Source organism: Mugil cephalus, chromosome 4 (assembly GCF_022458985.1).
Source record: "Mugil cephalus isolate CIBA_MC_2020 chromosome 4, CIBA_Mcephalus_1.1, whole genome shotgun sequence".
Classification (NCBI taxonomy): domain Eukaryota; kingdom Metazoa; phylum Chordata; class Actinopteri; order Mugiliformes; family Mugilidae; genus Mugil; species Mugil cephalus.
The window spans coordinates 13,331,557-13,353,722 of record NC_061773.1 but is presented as its reverse complement, the minus strand read 5'-3'; the positions used below and the strand labels follow the sequence as shown (position 1 = coordinate 13,353,722).

The window sequence follows — 22,166 nt, the reverse complement described above, 5'->3', positions numbered from 1 at the left end:
AGCGAGAAGCCTCACAGTGCATGAAGTGTTATTCCTTCTCTTTTTATCTCTCTTTTTTTTGTCTTTTTTTTAAACAAATGTCCAGAGACAGGACAAGGACATCCAGCTTTTGAACAACAAGAGCCGATAATGTTTTAAGACATTGTACTCATTTACAATGTGTCAGAGAGATTAAATTTTTAACCTCAAGGTGCGATTTGTAATTTACCCCGTTATTAAACTGATCTCTGATGGAATTAATCTGTCCGTTCAGTTCATAGAGACGTTGACAGCTACGTGTAAAGAGAACCAAGATCAGACAGGACGTGCGAAGCATGAGAAATTTCAAACGGATGATTCTAGATCTGACATTTGCTTTGAAGTACGAAGTTACTGCAGGGACAGGGGTCAGTGAAGCCTCATCTCTCCTGTCATCGTTTCAAACCTTTTAGGACAGGAAATTAAAATCAATGCAGAGATAGTGGACCCTTCCATAATCTACATTTTTGTTTAAAATAAAAGAACGTGTTTGACTTCAAAGAATGGATTATAATTAAAATCTGTTACAGAAGCGTGTAGTGTACACTTTGTCCATGAGGGGTCAGTGTAACCTGCTTTACAGAACTATCTCTGTTCCATCACTGTTTAAGAGGTAGATGCACCTCTAATAAAGGTTGAAGACAATGACCATTATTTTTTATTTAGCGTAGAGATTAACAAAATGGACTGAAAGCATAGAAGCTCAGAGGACTGTTAAAAATAATGCATTACATTAAATAGACCCATATTCAGAAAAAGCAAGACTCATCTAGAAAACATGGACATGGGCCTTCTGAGGGAGTCCTGTGGTGTCTGGCAACAGGTTGGTGGTGTGTGTGTCAGGCGTCAGCGTTATGTACTCCACCAATCAGCCACAACATTAAAACCACTGGCAGGAGAAGGTATACATTTTGGTGAGTATTAAACTAAAACCGCCTCAGGACTTGAAAAGCAGAGGCTAGCAGAAAGGATTTATACGATGAAGACATTTTCAAGGCACTCACGTCCATCTGTTGATATATCTGCATCTTTATTCTGTCTGAACACACACTGAGACAGCTAGGAGTGAGACAATGTGATGTCAATAAATGTTATTACAGAATTCACATAGCAAATTTTCCACAGGCGATGGTCCAACCACGCTGTTCCGAAGGTGGATAAGACATGTTGAGTCAGTGCAGTCAGCACCGACTTGAAGCCTGGCTTAAAGACTGATCAAATGTTTAACATGAGGTAAACAATAGGAAAAAGTACAGAGTCTTTGGTGATCTTATCATATCTTTGTCACTTTTAAGCTGGGTAATTGTGCCATGATCTGAACAGAAATATACTCCCACCACTTGACAGGAAACCCATATGAGGAGGGACTGGAGGAGCAGGGAGCTATCAGCATCAGTAGAGAAAGGGACAATTTTAAACTTTCAGTGGCGAAACGTGAATGGTTTTCACTGAAAGACTGCACGTATCGAGCTGATGGAAGAAAATGAATTAAAGATCACGTGAAGAGTCACCTTGAATTTCCCTGAGCTTCGTTTTAATTTTGCATGTAAGGCTTGCACTGTGTGTGTCATTCCACAGGTGGGCAGGTTGTCCCCCCGGGTACTGACCGTGCACGCTCGAAACCAGTGCGCGAAGTGTGCAGTGCTGCAGGTGAAGGGGAGATGCAGTGGGAGGTCATGAAAAGTGAAGACAGCATTTTCATCTGAGGCTAAATAAGCACAAGCCCTCGAGGGCAGGATGAGTCATCAACAATTTTTTTTAAATGTATTTACACAAATGAGAAACATTTAAAAATAAATCCCATTAAGAATGCTTACAACACACAAACACACATTTTCCGTGTCGGTGCTGCGATGCTGGCAAATAACCAATGCAGCATAGCGTGCAAGATATTTTATATAACATATTTACAAATTGACTTTGTATTTATGGGAATTTTAAACTGCAATAAAGTCGTGTCATATGAGGCTCACTCCTAGAAATAAACTATTTAATAGAACCTGCCTTAGACGAGTCTTTCCAAAACTACAGCTACGCATCAAAGTCACGAAACCAACTGGATTCAACAAAGCTCAAACTAGTCCATTGCTTTTGTTTTGGCCTTCAGCTTTAGCCTGGATGACTGAGAATCTTTACAGGCAACAGTTGCTGGTGGTTCATCTATTGCCGTAGGTCATCATAAATCATATATTCGTTAAATATCTTTTAGCAATCAATACAAATATTATTTTTCCTCCTTTGCTGTCATCTCATCAGCTCCCATGAACACAAACATATGATGTTGTATCACATTATGTGAGACCATGTACAAGTATACACCTCATAGGTCAAATAAAGTGAATAAATAAAGATTATATTGATGCATTGGAGCATTATCTCTGATTGTTGATGAAAAACAAAGGATTGGATTTTCTGTCTCCGGTATGTTTAGTCTATCGGTGCTTGAAGTCTGAGGATTACTGGTACCAGCTGGAAAGAGTGGACAGTAATCATACATTATATATAGTATTTACCGAACGTAGAATTAATTAAATGGAGGAGAGATCAGAGGTTATGAAAATATACTTGCTAACAAGATGTACATGTTAAGAACCGCCGCAAATGTGAGGAGCTTTAAGTAAATCGAAAGGTAAAACTTACTCAAATTAAGTTGAACAATCCATTTTATTTAGTACGACTCAATAAACTGCCTTACCTACCTCCCTTATCCCTGCAGCCTCTAATGTAATGAATTCATGTGTAAAAACATATCTATCATCCAGATATGGTATTAGTGAGGGGCTTGTGTAACACTCACAATATAGTGGCCATTTAATACAGCGGGCTCATATCACTGGTGATCTTGTACATAATTAAAGATCCAAAGAGTGTGGCAGATTGCAATAAGCCTGCAACATCCGTGCAATAAACCACGTGCACTAACGAGAGCTGCCTTCAAATCCATTCCCTCGTAATTTCTGCCGCAAGTGCCCCAAGAGCATTTCATTATCTTTAAAAATTAGAAAATCCACGCTTGTGGACGTGACCTTGGACTGCGGACCAGTTTTCACATCTCTGTCGCCAGGGACAACAGGGCCAGTCCGAGCTCTCGTCTGTGTTATTTGCATTAAAAATGCAACTGACATACAAGACGGTTTCCACTCTCCTATTCAACAACGAAACGAGAACATTGAAGATAATTAGGTCAGATGTCTGTTACGAATCCAAAACAGAGCCAGGAGAAAAAAGGCTGCCAATTTTTTTTTTTTTTTTTTTGTAGGTGTTCCAAGAATCAGGTCCAAACTAATGAGATGAAGGATAAAAAGTTCCAGGACGTCTAAAGAAACAATGCATGGTTCACACATATGAGCCACCAAAAAAATATAAATAAATATGCATCTGCATTATCTCTATGACTTCTATCACGTCCCTCTCTGTCAGAGGATGTACTCTCCATAGAATAAACAACCTCAAGGTTCATAACCTTATTAAGGGGCTGTAATCTTTCCCTGTCAGTGAAAAGTATTTTCAGCTGAGCAGACAGCTCCGCTTGGCTTTTTATTTTGTTGAGTGTACTTGCACAGATGCGCACAAAACTCACGCCGCACACATTCGGAGGGCACCTATTTTTGTGGCAGATGTAGCCATTGGCTGTGGTGGTTAATCCAGAGTACTGGGTTTGATACAAGCAGGATTTAGCAACAACCATGATACTAACATCTGTCAGGATCCCCCTCCGAGTTCGCAGACCCGGACAGGACGACGAGAGTGGAATTTTTTTGTCTTGCCGTGTGGGCACGGAGGAGGGGAAGCACCGTTGTTAGTTTCAGAATCTGAGGTAAGTGAACGAGGAGTTTATCGATGTGGGATGTTTCATGGCCTAGATGAAAGAGCTACTTGATTCACTGCGCCTTATGTAACATGTTTTCCTGCAGCCTGGATTCAAAATGTGCCGTGCATGTTGCTTCATTTACAATTTCATGTATTTCAAGGCTCATGAATATAATGGTTTATATTCAGAATAGGCCAGCACCCGAGCAGGACCTGTTTAATCAAAAGCTGAAAGCAATTTTTATTTACATTATTACTTATTCTCAGTCATGCACCAAAGTGTCACTAACACGGACCGTTGCTGTGTTTGTTTATTTTTTTGTTAAATTTAGTTTTAGTCTTTTGTTTTTTTAAGATTATTTGTACTTGTCTGACCTAATTTATTTAAATAGAATTAACAGTTACTCTTGTTTTCGTCATCATTTGAGAATGGCCGATGTATTTGAGAAAAGGGAGGCTTTTGAGATTAAAGTCTAATTTTATTTAGTTACTTGAGGTACTAAGAAATGTCCAATCATGCTACATCTGGTTACACAGTAGCTCACTGTGCTGAATATCTTCTCCTGTGATTAGCGACACCAAAGCTAATGAACACACAATTCATTTGAGATTTGCAACAGCACAATTAAACCCATATTTAATATTTTGAGTACAAATGTGTGGCTTACTCTGACAGTCTGCTTGTTTTATTTTGAAACGTACTGTCAGTTTTGACTTTCAGCACTAAACCTTCACAATGTGTTGTCACGTTGATTGACGCACTTACTTTGCTGTTATGCAAACCTTGCCATTTTGTATTTGAACCGCAGCCTAAACTCTGTGTACATGTGTGTACATGTGTGTACATGTGTGTTGAATGACATGAAAAACAAAGCCAGCAGGTGTGATGATTTCAGATTGACTGATGAAATGAAATATTAATGATCCATGGAAAAACAATTGGGTCAAGCAGCAGCGGCGGCAGCAGCAGGGAGCAATGAAGGAAGACCAAGAACAAATGAAATGATGAACACAAAGTGTGGTAATTGAAATTAAACATTTAATTTTGATGACACTGAGCAGACTGATTCCCAAGATGCATAATGGCCTGGAAAAATCAATACGCTATGCAGAGCAATATGAAAATTATGAAAGACAACTTTCATTAAGTTGTTGAGATCAAATATAATTAAATAATTAGCACATCCAACTACACTTGAACGCTAAACACTTGAGCGATAAAAGGACAACTTCAGTCTCCTAGATCTAATAAAATCTGGTATTTCCCACAAAAAAGTCTGTACGCAAGCAGTTGAAAAAATAATCATTTGAATGCAGCCTTGAGAGGATGGAAGTGTGTTTCTATGCTTGATACGTTAACCATGGAACGTGTATTGGACGAAGTAGAGCTACAGCAGCATACCATCAAAAATGAAGGTAATGATGAGAATATGCAGCCTGCTATGTAATGAGCTCAAACTAGTTTGAGCTCATTACCTCTGGCATGTTCAATGGGTTATGTGCAAGGTCAGGTTTCAGCTTGGCAGTGAATATCAATGAACTTCAACTGGTTTAAGGGACCAGGAATTTTTTTTTCTTGTTAACATGCATAATCCAGTGTAGGCATTATAGACTGACTAGATGACCCAGTCATATTCAAAGTCTACATTCAGTTTAATCTAAAAGCAACGTCCATCCGGTAAATATTCTGTGATCCAAGAACAGGAACAGAGATTCGGGCAAACGCGTCCACATCTCACAGGGGTTTATTCATCGACAGATGCCTGGATTTAATCTCGAAAATGATTTCAACCGAACAGGAAACCTATGACATTTTATTTTTATGAACAGCCTTTTCTGATTGGATGCTTTTTCTGCTTTTGCACATGAAAGGCTATATTTCTTTTCTTTATTTTGTGTCAGTCTCTATAAAACATCGTAGTGGAAGTTAGGGTTTTAAAATGAATATGACATATAAATTGCGGTTTCAATGTGTCAATCTCAGACTAATTGGAATATATGTCCTTCATATCAGATAACCTCACCAAAATAAAGAAAACTTGGATAACCTCGAGTTCATGGTTCAAGCATTCAGGTAACAGCAAACAGAGTTTAGCCCAAAAAAGTATTTACAAGTTCAACATTTACTAATAGTCACTTGTTATTCACAACAAAGCACATTTTTTTGTTCATATAGAAAAGTGGTAGGATTTTGTAAGGCAATAAGTAAGTGGCACTTAAATACCGTGTCCCTCCAGACCTCTTCCGCCATGCCTTTTATCCACACCTCCTCAGGTGTAGCTGGTTAGACTAATGGACTCCATGCACCAGCCAAAGACATTTGTACTGTGACTTCAGCGCCTGTGGGGGTGCAAAGGAAGGTAACATTTCACTCCTCAGAAGGGTTCCTGCAAGAGCCCTAATAAAAAAAAGCTAAACAAACAAAAGTCCTCTGCAGTTGTCAGGTTTTCCCATAGATGCAGGAATGGATGCCCCTGGAGAGGGATGTGGCAGTGCCCTTTCAAACATACTCTGGTTCTCTTAAGTGTGACCTGCTTTGTTTGGCCACTCACAGCAACACCCGGTCCATTACATGTCCTCGAAAGTTCCAAAGTGTGGGAGTCCAGTTCCTGGGAGATTTCTAAGTCTAGCTGCATGATCTGCTAATATGTTTGTTGATGATCCTCAGAGGTGCCGACCAGTCAGTAACCGGGTTTACATGGAGACTCTTTTTTTTTTTTTTCATTCTGATTCAAATCATTTTGACTGAAGGTTTAGGGTCAACTGTATACATGTGAGGTAATCTATTCTGATCTGATGTTTACATGTACCTCTACTTTTAATCGTAACGGCCATTTTACAGACGTGTGACATGCACGAAAACATCACGTGGTTGATTTTTCATCAGATTAATCCCTAATTAGCATAGTAGTTGCTATTGTTTTTACGCTTTTTTTTCGTAATTAAATCTTGATTCGGAAAGTTTGTGGGGTCATATCTTCTTCTGCTATTGTGTTGTTTATCCTTATAGTAGCTGGTCTTCAAAGTTTTCTAGCAGTTCTGAATTTGTTCCACGCTTTGGTTTATCCTTGAATGAATTTTTGATGGACCCTTTTAAACAGTTCAATATTTCAATTTTTTTTGCCAAGCACGCGATAATGCCTAGTTCTTTCAGAGCTGTTATCAAAAACAAGCTCTGTGGCGCCGCAGAGCAGTTTAGGAAACGTTACTCGAACATCAATATGGATTTACGTAAAAATGCTGCATGCTCAGACAGAACGGAGTGTAACTTCATTCTGATTCACCAACTTTTGATTGGTTCGGGCAAAGGAATATTCTACCCCTGTGAAACCGTATGAAATGTCATTTTTTTCCAATTGAAGTGTTTATATGGAGCGTTTCTTTTCAGTTTGGGCTTCAGAACTGTAATTGGAATATTTGTCTCCATGTAAACCCAGCTAGCGTCCTGTTAGGAACTGCTGGCCCTAAGTAACCCTAACCCTAAGTTATGCCTCTGGAGGACATAGACGGTGTAAGCCACGGACGTAAAGTACGCCAGTGCAAGCCATTTATACTTGTGCACTCATCAGTCTGGCTCGTTCTCGTGAACGGTTCTGGCTCATCTTTATTGGCTACTGCCAAACTAACTAATCAGAGCTTTTGTGGTCTGTGTATCCACGACATGTAGTTACATTTCTGTGGAGGTGCACATCAGGATACGCCGTTAGGGTCTATGTAGGTCTGGGCAGCGGTGCAGAAGCGTAACTTCAATGCACAAATTTGTAAGTTCCTTACAAAAATGGCAAGAGCAACATGCTAACTACAGTTTGCCATGCTGTCTGCTCTGCTGGCTAGCTTTCATGTATAATAGTTTGTGGTTTGTTGTGTTTAGTTTGTCATAGACATATGAATCATCGAGTCAACTGCCTTTTTTTTTCAAGTGCCAGCACTTTCCTAGTTTCCAGAGTGACTTCTCAGATGTGTAACACACCATAAGCTCTTCAGAATGACTGTAGCCGCAACAACAATTGTCCAAAAATGGCAGCAGGTTCGTGGCATTATCTGGCAAGAGAATACCTCTCAGAAATCAATATCCACACAATACCTTTGTTTCAAAGAGGTAAACAGGTGGTCTCTCATGGGGAGCCCAGGTAAACATTTCCTTTCTCCGTCCTTGTTTATACCGAACTGGACTCACCGACTGATGTCATGTTCAAAGACACAGGGTGAGGCCAGTAGCTGCAGCTTTTTGATGTCTTTCTGCCTTTCCTTTTGCTGTCTACTGCATCTAAAGGTCATCTCAGCGTGAAATGTTAGCCTGACATGTAGCAGGTGTTGGTTTATTTCTCCACCACTTTAACACTTTAGTGTCTGGTTAATGTCCCACATGGTGCAATACTGGATTTCTGTGTTGCGCTTCTCCTCCGGGTTTCCAGATGTGCCTCTTGGTTAATCCTCCCGACTAGAATATTTCATGATAGTGGGCTGTTACACAAAGCACTATTTAACTGCCATACAAATCATACAGGTTTTTTTCTGCCCCCGTCACTGGAGTCGGGACTGAAACGGCTCCCTCTGTGCAGAAAGCGCACAGAATGCATCTGATGACTATAAATTTGGCATCTCACAGTAAAGGCACAAAAGCACTCAGATTTTGTGCAGAAGCAATAACTGAATTGTTTTTGCTTTTCATGTTGCAGCTGGTGCAGTAAAACTATGGGCAAGGCGGGGAGTAAAGTCCTCAGAGAAGCCGCAGTGGATGGGGTTCAAACACAGGTAAAAGAAGCCACTTCCCATGTACAAGCCACACAAACCAGACATACAAAACAGACACAGACCCCCCCACACACACAACACAAGCAGAAAATGTACAATAAAAAAGTGGATCTCAGTGGAAAACACACTGGTCAACAATGTGTGCGCACCTGTCAGCTGCTGTGTTCTTCAGCTGTCACAGGTTACGCAACCAGGATCAGTCACAGGTTGCTTTCAAACTAAATTTACCTATAATGATCAGAATACATTACCGGGATCTGGACAAACTACTCCAGCTATAAATATCCAGTGAACAGAGGGACTGATTGTCACTAGATGTACCCAATGATGGATTGAAACTGTTTTTACTAACAAGATTTTATAAGAGGATCTTTGATTTCTGCCATAAAAACATTTATCGGGTTTGTGTCTGAGAAAGTAACTTATCTGGAAACTGAGAAACTCCCCACATTCATACAGTTTTCATTGTGCCCATAAATCACCTTCAAAACCTTGCATAAGATAAGATAATAAACAAGATTGAGTCTGGCCCCTGTGTAGTCACTTGATGTTTATCAAACTGATGTAAAAATATTGTAAATCCAATGCCTTCCTGCTGGCAAGGTTCACACATTTTTATATATATATATATATCCAAGTTAAGTTTGTTGAGTAAAGGTCTACTTTCTAAGAAAATAAAAAACAAGCAACTGAGTTCTCCCCCAAGGAACATATAAGTAACAGCAAATGTGTTTAAATACTGCAGATAACACAATTCTGAGGGCACTGTTGTTCTACTAAAGGTCCTTATCCATCATTCTTTGGGCAAATGTGATCTGATTTTACACTACACACACCATGAATCTGTCAACAGGTGGACAATGTGAAAGGAGTTGGTGGAGGCGTGCTGCCTGTCACTTGCAGCTCCTCATCCAACAGCTCACTGTGGCTAATCTTTCTTGTCTCATTACTACCTGGAATATTTACTAATGCCCAACAGTGTCTTGTTTTCCAAACGCGTTTTTGATTAACTACGATTCCTCTGGCTGCTTTATAGTAATGGCCAACTCATCTTTTGCGAGTTGAAAGCTTGATTCGTCGAGTATTTACTTAATCTGTTAATGTGAAAGTGCTGCGGTAGATTTGGTTAGCATTATCAGCCATCTCTGAACCCATCAGCTGACTCCCGATGACGATTTAGCATTCTGCATTCATATCCGGATGTCTGCATATAGAGATTACATAATGAGGAACTTAATGCAGTGGAGAATCCAGTTCATAACAGTGAAAAGAAAATCTTGGAAATCCCTTCTTTAAACTATTGAAATGAATGATATGTTTTTATGAATCAGTTCTGGGTTATTCAACGATAGAGAAGAAGTAAATCTATCCATTTGAGCTCGGTGTTTTTATGGCTATAACTCACTTTATTTTATTATATCATATTCTGTTTTTATTAAATCACGTCTGAGGGAGATTTCACTCGCAGTGGCCAGTACAAACGTTAGAAAGATAAACGCTTTAGTATACAGTATAGCAAATCTTTTTCATGGTATAGATTACTGATTTACCCAGCACTACTCTTCTTACTAGATAAGAAGATAAGATGAGGCTTTAGTCATTAGTCCTGAATGAAACTCGAATGAGCTCAGACTTTTAGTACTGGCACTATCTGAAATCGAAATTATTTGAAGGATAATACCTGTCAGCCAAGAACATGGTTTTAATTTTTGTTTTTGTATCCCAAGTGTTTATATACTAGCTTATATTATTTTGTCTAATTAGTACTGTCATTTTAATTGGCCAATAAGTAACAAAATATTACACTGAATGAATCCCTCAGCACATACTCGTTTCTGTCACATTTCCATTTCTGGTTTTAAAGAATTTCTCAGTTTCTCTTACTGGCTTTAAAAATCCTTCTGTAGATATTGTTGAATTGGATGTTGCAAATTTGTGCAGTGCTGCCGGTGGTTACAGTGAAGAAAAGTGAGTGCATATTATCCACGGTCATTATTTAAATACCCCACGGCCCAAACCGTGTGTCATTTCCTATCCCTGTTGACCCAAATTTGCTGCAGCAAAGTAATTGAAGTTGCTCATGATCTGTCCAAAAAAGGTGCACCCTAACACCTCGTCTTAACTTCTGCCGCCTGAGTGGGTGCCATCTTTGTCAGCTTGTGCAGCTCACTGGTGGACTATACAAGGCGAGGCCGGGTTGAAGTGAATAGATGCACGGGGATTAGGGATTAAGATTTCCCTCGGCCGCTCTGGTGGAGTAAATCTGGGGATTATGATGTCAACAGCCTGTGGCTGCTGAAGAGGAAATTGAATTGTGCAGGACGGGAGCGGCGATGGCCCAGGATTACAGCAGTTACTGAGAAATCAGTGATGGGAGTTCATGTCTGTGCCTTTCTCAAGCTCAGGAACATCTCCAAGGACCTACATTCACCGCCTTTGGAGCGTAGGAATTGCTTACATGGCAGAACTGACTTTGAGTAACAGTTTAGGAAGTTGATGGAGTGATAAGTAGATTTCTGTGTCACTGGTAATCCCGCTCTGGCCTGTGAAGCATCAGGTGGTGAGTACCATGCAGCAGGGATCACTGTGTTACAAAACAAGGTGACAGAAATATCCGACTTGTTTTACAACAGAAACCAACATGGAGGACACCTGACCAAGGGAAACATGTATAGAAGACTCTGCTAAGTGAAAATTGTACACATTCTGTGCTTACTCAGTGTGTGTCGTTTCATGTTTGTGTGCATGTCTGTCTGTACTTAAGCCACCCCCGGCTGAGGCTGCTCCGGCTGTGGCTGTTAAATTCGAAGGACTCACAAAGGCCAGCAAGATGAAGGTGAAGTGGAGCCAGCTGGGCATGGTGTTCTTCCTCATTCTGTCTCTGGTGATGACAGGATGCTTCTTCTGGCAATATCAACTGCCAAAGGCTCCGGCAGGTAAGACCGAGACTCATGATGAGTGTGTGGTGATGAAGGTCTGAGCGCTCTCTTTGTACTGGTCCGATAAGATAAGAGGCACGGCAGAAACGGTAAATAATTAACTACTCCTTGAGCAATTTGAGATATCAAATGCTTACACTTACTACACAAATCTGGGATGTGTGTTGAGCCATTTGACACTCACTTCTGCCTTCACCTGGAGCCTTTTTTGAAATTTGACTCACTGTGTTTTTCCACACTGTTCATTGTTGGTGAAATCAAAAAAAAAAAAAAAACGAAACAAGCAACTGAACACTGTCAGAGCCCAATTAATCATTTGAATAAGCGCTGAAGCTCAGTGTCTATGAATAGTGAATCACAGCTAACAGCTGAAGCTTGGCACCTTGTCTCACTGACTGCAGCGACAACCCACAGCCTCAGCTCAGCTCCCACTGCAAACACTGATAATTGGCAGATCATTTTCTCATCATGAAGAGATATAGATCTGGTAATTGAGAGATAGAACAATCTCTTAATTATGCGATCTTTATCGACTCAAACAAGAGTTGGCTAAATATTGGCCCACAGTATTGTTGCTAGGAGGGAGTGTGTATATTTGGCAGCAAAGAAGTGTGAGGTACAGTACAATTTAAAAATAATTAAAATAAGAGTTTTTTTGTTAAGTTTTTTTTAATTATAGAGGTGGTTACAGTTTAGATGTTTATTATTATTATTTTCTTTAACATGTGCATATCTAATTCACAAACATATGACCTCAAAAAAGAAAAAAAGCTTTGCAACCCCATTTAGAGTTCTCGGACACAGATTGGAAACCATAGCCTCAGATCATAAGTTTAATTAAACACACGCTAACATTCACCTCAGCTGGTAATGTGATTCCATACGAATAAAGGAACATCAGGGGATCTTATAAATGGGAAAAGCACATCCTCCTGCAGGTTCTGAATCATACCGCCTGATACGCCCTGATGCGTCTTTTTATATTTAAAAAAATGAATTTCTCACGTATAGTGCTTCTTTAAAATGGGGCCCGAGGCTACAGTGACATATATTGAAATATCAGTGCTCATGTGGATTTCACAGCGGGACCAGAACATGTCTTTTTCGATCAGCGAGCCATATATCGCACATCCTGCCAGAGTGTATCCAGAAAAATCAGTGGGGGTTTTATCAGAGAGAATGAATGAAGCTCTAAGTCAACCAATTATACCACATAACCTGCCATTGTGCCATCAGCACATTATTCTCAGTCTATCAAGAGGGAATTACATTAGCCTGTCCCCGCGTGCTTCCTTTGCTTTTTCTTTCTTTACTGTTCGTTTCTTGTTTTTCTCCCAGATGACGGGATGAGTGGCAACGCTAAGTCAGAGATGATGTGTCCCCGCTACCCAGAGCCTCTCCCTCTGGAGCATCCTATCCCCAGTCTAAAAGAGGCTCTGGAAAAGGTGAGAGAGGTTCCTAGTGCACAGTCTTAAATCTGTGGGTGTTTTTATTTTTTCATACATGCTCCAGTCCGAGGAAATTTACAGCCTCCCTGTTAATCCTTCACACCAAATGTCATTTCAGCTGACAGAAGGAGATTAAAGATATAGAGGATCAAAAAAAAAAGTGTCTGCCTGAGCAAAAGGGTTGTTACTGTACCCAGGAAGCAACGCTGCAACATGACAGGATGCAATGCTGCAGACATTAGAGATGAGGATATAACTGCATTTAGCAAAGGAATAAATTAATGTCAGGTTCAAATTAGATGCAAATTAGAGACAAATTATTTAAATTTTGCCAGAAAAATTTTGGTTTATACTTGAACATGTTTGAAAGAGAGTGAGATAAAAAAAAAAGGTTGTTTCATCTCTACAGCCACCAAGCATGTTTAATTTACAGAGCAACCTTGCAACTGATTTCTCTTGATGAAAGCAGGAATATAATTCATAGATTGAGCTTATTGAGCTAATATGATATTGGAGATCAAAGTAGTGATTATGGGTTGTCATGCTGCAGAAAAAGAAACCTAGACCAGAGCCAATGCAAAACTAAATATAAAAACCCTGCCGGAAAGTACATTCAAGCTGTGACGCTTATAATAAAGGCTAATTCTAAGCCCAGTTCATCTGAGCTGCGTTCAAAGTACTCCTCTCAGAGAAGAAAAAAATCCTGCTGCTTAAAGATTACTTGGAGAGTATATCTCTGTACCTGTAGGTTCAATGCAAATGGAAAAACTATAAGTGTCCGCTGTGCCGCTTTAAACATGTTATTGCTGTCTTTTAGCAGTTAAATCTAAATCAACTCTTACTGTACTGTCTGCCCTGCGGAGGTGGAAGAATTATTCAGATCCTTTACAACAAGTAGAAGCTTATTTATTTACAATCGTACTTTCTGTAAGTACCTGTGCGTAGGTGTTATCAGTGAACACATATTAAGTACAAACATAACTATCGTCCTTGACTGATATCTTATCATGGCGTTATAAGATTGTTGCAGTAATGTTGCTTACACTGCAGTCTGACTCTCACAAAAGACCACAGGATCATTCGGAGGGGTCGTGATCCCATAATTTATTCACCTACTCTCCTATATGATATTCTCTGAATTCTGGCCTCAGACTTTTATTTGAATGAAGAATGTATAATAAAAAAGTTAAACATTTAATAATTCCTTATGAAAAATATATTTCTTTAAAAAAATATTCAACTGAAGTACGAGCCCTTCATGTTTTATAGAACAGACAGACACTATTAGAATTATAAAAATAAAAAAATGGATGAAATGGATATATACATATATTCTAGTAGTACTAGTAACTAGTGTACAAATACATTTAAAAAAAACAAGAAAAAAAAAACATTACTACTGACCTCTCACTTCCTGTCGTGTCTCTTCCAGGTGGATGTTTTGTTTCGACAAAGCATCAACCCTGTCAGCCTCCCAGCCATGTCGGCCATCGTAATCTTAAATGATACCGTTCTTTGGACTGGCAACTTTGGAAAGAGGAATGGCAGTGACCCTAACTCGGGACCTCCAAACGAGTACACAATCTACAGGTGAACATACTGTGTGGAAAACCAAACAGCTGGTTTCATATCTTGGTTCTGGTGGCATCTTTAGTAGTTTTTATGCTTTTTGCATTGTATTTGCATATGTCCAGAATTAACTAAAAAATATCTTTCATATCCTTTATTAAATACAAGACTGTGACACCCCGAGCATCGGTAGCTTTGATCAGTTTAGTGAATCAGTACTCGAGAAGAGAAACGGCATGACATAAGTACCGAAAATTACACAAGTCCAAAGGGCACACAATGGTTAACAAATAATTTTTACAACATCGTGGTCATCATTTTATTAATAGTAGACCAATTTATTAGCGAGGTTCAGGAGAGATCAGCACTGTGCAGCTAATAATAGCTCTTCCTAACTTCCTATCCTACCAGCTAACAGTAGCTCTTCCTAGCTTCCTAGCCTACCAGCTAATAGTAGGTCTTCCTAGCTTCTTAGCCTACCAGCTAATAGAAGCTTTTCCTAGCTTCCTGGCCTCCCAGCTAATAGTAGGTCTTCCTAGCTTCCTAGCCTACCAGCTAATAGAAGCTCTTCCTAGCTTCCAAGCCTACCAGCTAATAGTAGTTCTTCCTAGCTTCTTAGCCTACGAGCTAATAGTAGTTCTTCCTAGCTTCTTAGCCTACCAGCTAATAGTAGCTCTTTTGGTTTCCCCTTTTGAATGACGGACAAAGACTCCTGCCACATGCTGGTAGAAAGATCTTCTTTCACACAGGGTATGTGGCAGCTTTCTGTTTAAGTTTTACAGTGTGTGAAACGTTTTCGTTCACACACAGGTAACATTAGGGAAACCTCATGGTCGGCCTTCGTCCTAATATTTGGCCTTGCCTATATGCATCTAAAAATACTGGAATAAAAAATGTGCCAGGTTTAAGAGCAGAATTCAAACTACCCGACCGTCTTCAATGGGACCACTTAACAGTTGATGTCATCTTTCTTGTATCTCCTGTCAGTAAAACTTAATTCAACAATAAAGCTCTTCCTGTGGTTGAAGGGTACGGTAATCTTTGCCATTGCAGGGTAAACTTTGTTACATCACCTTGATTTATTGTAATGGGACCATAAGTTCTGGATATAAAAAAGAAATAGCACAACCAGTGACTCTGAGATGTAATTTATGGTGATTATTTTACCCCTGGACGTCTGATGATTAAATCAAAAGGGCCAAGTCAGAGCTTTGAGTGTGTTGCAGTTGCACTTGGCAGATAAATTGTTTGTTGCCAGAACTTGTTTTGGCATAATAAGATGGGAGTACTTAAAATACTGAATAAAAAGAAAAAGGAAAAAAATGGGACATGGATATACAGAAAGCAGAAAATAAAATCTAGGCTGTCTGACCTGCTTATACTTACCTTGAATGTAATACAACCACTCAGACACAAGGTTGAGGGCCTCAGAATCACAGTCCATGCAGTCAATACACATAATAATCACAGCTGCGTTCATCGTGCGTGTAAAGCAATGTAAGTGGAAGTCAGGAATTGGTCTGGTTTTATGTGTCACGGTGGCAACAGGACTGATTGTCAGAGACAGAGCACAACGATGTTACATGAAAGCAGGACTCTAGAGAAGTGTGGCCGAGAATGAGAAGTATTAACACACATACATTGCAGGATGTTGGCTATAAGCGTGCGAGAGATAAAGTCACTATGTGACTCCAACAGTTGGAAAGCTAGAGGATTTTAGATGGATTGGTTGAAATTAATGCAGAAGCAGAAGCTGAGATTCACTTTCATCTGACCCTTCTCATCTGATAAATGTAATTGCTCACGTCTCAAACTTTGGTTTTCAAGTTTTATAAATACAGTTTAACACTTTTCAAGCCCTGATGGCATGATATGGGGTTATTTTTCAGACTTTAGGAAGTACCGCCGTGTTTAAAGACTAAGTAATGCTCCTCAGGCTACGTTGTTTACGGTGGAAAATTTTGACAGATTGGATTTACAGGGATTATTGAGCACTAGCATGAAAGTATGCTTTGGTAAATGTCCTCATTAGACTGCCCTGAATGTTGACCCTTTTACTAAAATGAATGCCAAAATTGAAACACACTTATTTGAGTAACACTCGATCAGTTTACAGCCAGACAACGTCAGTAACGGCTGTGTGCGGACCTTTGTGTAATATGTTTACAGGGCTTTAAAGAAAGTAAATATGGTAAAGAATAATTTTTCCATATTTTTTTCACAGCTGGTAGTTTTGTGAGACACAGTCCATGTTAACTTTGAATAAATGAAAGGAGTGCACATGGCAAAAGAAAAAATCCAACCCTGTATTTGCCTTGAGGCAAACAGTAACGGTAGTGAATTTGTCACTGGTTTTATTCTTTCTATTTGAAAGAATCAAACATAATACAACAAAACAAATATTTCTTTTGGACACAAATATTTCATTTGAGGATTAGGATTTATGGTAACCTTCACGGTTTTGTAGCAACAGGACTGAAATGAGAGGCACAGAGGACATAGAGGGACAGAAGGAACTAACAGTGGAGATAACACAACAGGATAGAAGGATTGCAGACAAGACAACAGAGAACAAACTAATGAGAGCGGATCACACAAGGAGAAACCAATCCCACAATTGAGGGGCGGGGGCACAGGAAGTAACACAAGACAACAAACAGCAAGGAAGAATTTTACAGAGTAAAACAGAAAACACAAAGAAAACAGGGTCACGGGAAACCATGACAATAACAAAACAAATGCAGTAAGTACAACAGCAAAACCACTACAAAAACTCAAAATTTACAAGGTCAGAATTTAAAAACCTAACTCTAACCCTACAGCTATATACAGTTCAAGCGGTGTTTGCTACATTTGTGTGTCTCTGCAACTTTTAATTACCTTTAACAAAAGTACCACAAAGTTGTTAACTTCAAACTTTCTGCATAATTGCTCAAAGAGCTGAACTGTATGTGAAAGTTAATGAGGTCTCTATCTCCTTCGGCCTTAGGCAATTAACTTATCCATTACCCCCCATAACACAGCAGGATGCATTTTGGTGTGTTGCTCCTTGGGAATACACTCACATAAATGACTCCACATGTTTAGTAGTTTTGTCACAGAGCCTGCGGAGGCCCTCATCAACTCAAGTTCATGGAGCAAGAAGTACAAAGTTAAACAGCAGGGAAATAAGGAAGGAAACAAATGTTGTTCATTAGTGTGTCATCATGAAGAAACCCGTCCATTGTTTTTCTACCCATGTAAATAACAGCGCTGGCTTCTGTCTTTCAGAATAGCCAGTCTCTCCAAAATCTTCCCAACGCTGATGCTGTACAAACTGTGGGAGGACGGGAAGATCGGCTCCCTAGACGACCCCCTGGAGAAATATGTGGAGAACTTCACCATCAAAAACCCCCTGGGCAAGTCGCGAGACTCGGAGCTCAAATATGTGACCGACGGCCTCATATTTCTGGACAGTGGGGAGGTTCAGATCCGCTCCTCCACAGTCACTCTGCGCAGGATGGCCAGTCAGCTCTCAGGTAACGGCTCACGACGAACGAACTTATCCCCCAATCACCCTTGAATCATCCTTTAGCTTTGAGGTATTATTTGTCTAAAACAGCGCTGGATGTTCTTTCATGTCATCTAGTGTGTCTTTGTGTGGGAAGAAGTCTTTGTGTGTTTTATGGGATCGCAGTTACAAAGCAGTTACAAAGCAATACGAGCAGGCGCACATCCAAAGCTGAAGGGTGAATTTGAGCTTAAATATAAAAAGAAAAAAGAGGAAAAGTGAGTAGTTTCTGGCGTTTTTTTCTTTTCTTTGCTTCTTTGCTTCTCTCCTTGTATATACAGATTTTAGAGCCTGGGTCTATGTGGATTTCATTATGGCTTCAGCATAATCAATTCCCTATGGAGCTACTCTGGACCAGCTTTCCAGCACAAAAAATATGAGGGCAGGGGAATTATCCTGGGGTCTAATTTTACATTAAAATAAGTCTTTGGATTCTAAATTGTTGTTGCTACTGTAGGAAAGGGACATGAAAGTACATTTTAAAGTTATTGTTACAGCTCTAATTGGGTTTACACTTATCTAATTGATACCAATTAAACCCTTTCACCTAGAGATGTCTTATTTTATTGTAAGAACATCATTTTAACCTCCCCCTCCTAATCTTCCTGTGCTGGTTTCATTCAGTGTGAGCTTTTCATTGCATTTATCATCAGGGTAAGGTTAGAGCTAGGGCTAGAGTTAGGAATTAGGGTTAGGGTTAGGGTCTGTCATGTGGCTTCGTTTCGAGTATTGGGGCTGTTCACATTCACAATATCCTTGAGGTTTACAGCACACAAGAGTTGGCACCCAGTTAACCGGCAAACCTTTTCCCTTCAGCCTGTTTATATGAATCAAAATAAATGACGAGAGAACAGCGACGACGGAAAACTAATCTTTAAAAATCTTTCCATGTCTCGGTTTTCCATTGGCACATCAAGGCTGGATATAATGATCATGTTCAGAGAGCTCAGAATGTGTCACGTAGCAATAGAGAGTCATTTCAAGACAAGTGAAACAACCTTGAGAGGAAAAATCTAAAGCAGAGAGACAGTTTTTGAGAGGGATGGAGAGAAGAGGAAGACTTGTGTGTGGCATACAAAATCTATTTAGTCATTTTCATGTGTTAATTTAGCTGTTTGTTTGTTTGTTTATTGGCTGATCCAGGCCTCCCCCGGAGATTGCGGGGCACAAATCTGCTTTGGAAAGGAAAAACACAATCTGCAATCAATCTACTTCAAGATGACGTCCTTGTCGCAGATCCAGGCACCAAGTAAGATTTGTTTATAGGAGTTTGTTTCACATGACATGGTACATCATTGTTTTATTTTATAAATAAGTGTTGCCATTTCTTACATCACTGGCAATTCCTGGCCTGATATCTGACATGTGCATCATTTCACAAATGAGACCAACAGAGTGAACACTCAACATAATATAAAAGGAGGAACAGCACAAATTTCGTACATTCATAAATTACTTTTACCTCAGGAATTCTATGATTAAATGGCAAGTCTAATAAGCACAAAGTCTTCTCTACAGCAAGCTTTAAGCATTTTTTTACCCATAAGAGAGTAACCTTTTATAACTCAGTTCTAAAAAAAAAAAAAACCTTAGATATTCCCACTCCCTTGAGGTGATTTTTGCCTTTTTTGAAAAAGCTAATTTGGTAAATGGAAGATGGAAACTATTTTTCCACATGAACTCAAACCATGTGTCTGATCAGAGGAAGAGTTGACCTGCATCATTTCTGCATGAAACTCTCTCATCTCTTTCTGTCTTTCTCTTGTACGCTGACGATGTGACAATGTTGACACTTCTTGTATGTCTAGTTTTTCTACTCCGTTTACTGCAGTCGTTAATTCACTGCCACCATCCACATTTCAAAAGTTGGCTTCAAGTTTAGGAATTAGACAGAAACATGGATGCTTGGACACTTTTTGTCCAGGTTAAACAAGACATAACAGCAGACCATATATAAACATGGCCGTCCATAAGGTCACCCATGTGATCCCTGAAGAGCTTCCATCTATTTGCAATCTGATTTAAAAAAATGTCTACTAAGTATCTAGCTAAAAAGCAGCTAAATTACGCTTTCTACCAGATTTGTAGAGAATATGGGCATTTTAACATGAAACTGCTAGCTGTAAACGTTGAGATCTATAGGTATTAACTCTCATTTGGAGTCAGACTTAAGTGGCCATTTTAGAAACTGTGCTTCCATGTTGGCTTTGTTTTTCATTCCTGCATGTTTCTTCTCGGATATAGCTGGATATTTATTGAGCTGTGGATGTGCTGCCAGGCTGTTCACCTGCAGACAGAGCCAGACCAGATGTCTCCTTTTGTTTGCAGTTCAGCTAAGCTAACCTTCTCCTGGCTTACTGTAGCTTCATGTTTATCCTGCAGGCGTGGAAGTGATGTTGACTATCAGCTTACACAGCTCTCTGCACGAAAGCATATAAAAGTAGTTCTGAACACTTCATTTTCTCTCCCTTTAAATTTCTCTCTTCCAGATGTCACTACAGTAACCTCGCCTTCTCTTTGCTTGCTCATGTGATGGCCGAGCGAGTAGTCGGAGTCGATTATCAGAGATGGATCACAGACAACATCCTGGACAGGCTGGGGATGGAAGACACTGGCTTTGACCTCACCCCGGGGTTACAGAGCCAGGTAGCCGTGGGAGTGTACTCCAGTGGAAAGCCAGCCCCACTCTATGATCTGGGTTGGTACCGACCATCAGGTCAGATGTTCTCCACAGCTGCAGACTTGGCCAAGCTGGCCATGATGCTGCTGGGTGCTTATCACCGCAAGCTGCTGGAGCCAGATTCCTTGAAGATCATGCTGACCCCTCTCTTCAGGTGCGATAAGGACTACTTTGCCAACCGTACTGGGACACCATGGGAGGTGAATGAGCTGATGGGCTATGAGGTGGTGCGTAAAGATGGCGACCTGGACGGCTACTCTGCCACTTTCTCCCTGGTTCCCAGACTGAAGCTTGGTCTGGTGGTGCTCATGGCAGGAAGTCGTTCTCAGGACCAGGATCTGGTCAAAAAGGCCTACAACCACATTATCCCTGCCATAGAGAAAGCCTTCAGGGAGGCTAAGAAGGTCCTCGTTGCTCCCCCAGACCCAGTGCCGTACGTCGGCTTTTTCACGTACAGCAACATCACCTTCTACGAGATCAAAGCGGGGCCAGATGGAGTTCTAATCATGCAGCAGTTTGGTCCCCAAATTGAAGAGCTGATCCCAGAGAAATACAGGACAATAAAGCTCAACTACCTGGTTGATAGGGTGTTCAGAGTGGTGTTTGAAAAAGAGTACCCTTGTGTATTGCAAGTCGGCACGGCCTCAGTGTCCCTCGAAGCCCAAGATGGCCAGTTATTTAATTTCTACGTGTTTAATAAGAAGGGCTTGTCCCCTGGTTTTGATGCTCCAGGACTGAACACTTATAACGTGGTCAGAATAGCCCGCAGGCCGTCCTTCTCCAGCTGAGCTTCGCCGGTGCCGTGGACTAAAGGCAAATGATGTCTGGGGGACGACAAAATTGAATAAAACCTGTGAATATTGAAAGACTGGATGGAAAAGATTCAGACGTATAGTCGCAGACAGGACTGGGAACTTCATATACAGCGAGCACAGGCTGTTACTGCTGAATGATGTATGTGAATGTACTCCTCAATACCTTCGTCATGCCTCTAAGCTGAACATTCACAATGTGGTGATACAGTGCTTGTGTTTTTCCTGCCTTTGTTTAAATGGCTCTCACATGTTCGCTTCCATTCTTGGGTTTTCTTAAGAGAGAACAGCCAATTGAGGTCGCTTTGCATGAATGTTTACATTCATTTCATTCTCAATTGTTGAACCTTTGGCTCAGATACTGTATATTCATATCTTCCATTCATGATGGAAACATTATTAAATTTCTTTGTGTCACTCCATTTGTGGCAAATAAATTCAGGGCATTTTCTCCTATTATGTTGCCACTGGTTTTGACCTGCTGTTATGATGTCAGGAATCATGTGACATTAGGATTCAAATTGATTTCAGCTCTACAATAAGACACGGCTAAGGAAACGGCTGTTTCTGGCTTCTTGTATAATC

At 40.2% G+C, this 22,166-nt stretch overlaps 1 protein-coding gene across 6 annotated transcripts; it reads left to right on the top strand.

The window, feature by feature from the left end:
* The first annotated feature begins 3,666 nt into the window (after positions 1–3,666).
* lactbl1b (lactamase, beta-like 1b) lies at positions 3,667–22,037 on the top strand. Of its 6 annotated transcripts, none has more exons than XM_047584203.1 (8): positions 3,667–3,835; positions 8,508–8,583; positions 11,348–11,519; positions 12,864–12,967; positions 14,403–14,560; positions 17,810–18,057; positions 19,233–19,338; positions 20,579–22,037. In XM_047584203.1, the coding sequence occupies exons 2-8, from the start codon at positions 8,524–8,526 to the stop codon at positions 21,555–21,557; spliced, it is 1,827 nt and encodes a 608-aa protein (XP_047440159.1). In that variant the 5' UTR covers positions 3,667–3,835; positions 8,508–8,523; the 3' UTR covers positions 21,558–22,037. The 6 variants fall into 6 exon arrangements, with proteins under 6 accessions (XP_047440159.1, XP_047440155.1, XP_047440158.1 ...); XM_047584199.1 differs by having other exon boundaries at positions 12,861–12,967; XM_047584202.1 differs by lacking the exon at positions 3,667–3,835 and adding an exon at positions 6,124–6,188 and having other exon boundaries at positions 12,861–12,967.
* The last annotated feature ends 129 nt before the right edge of the window (positions 22,038–22,166 follow it).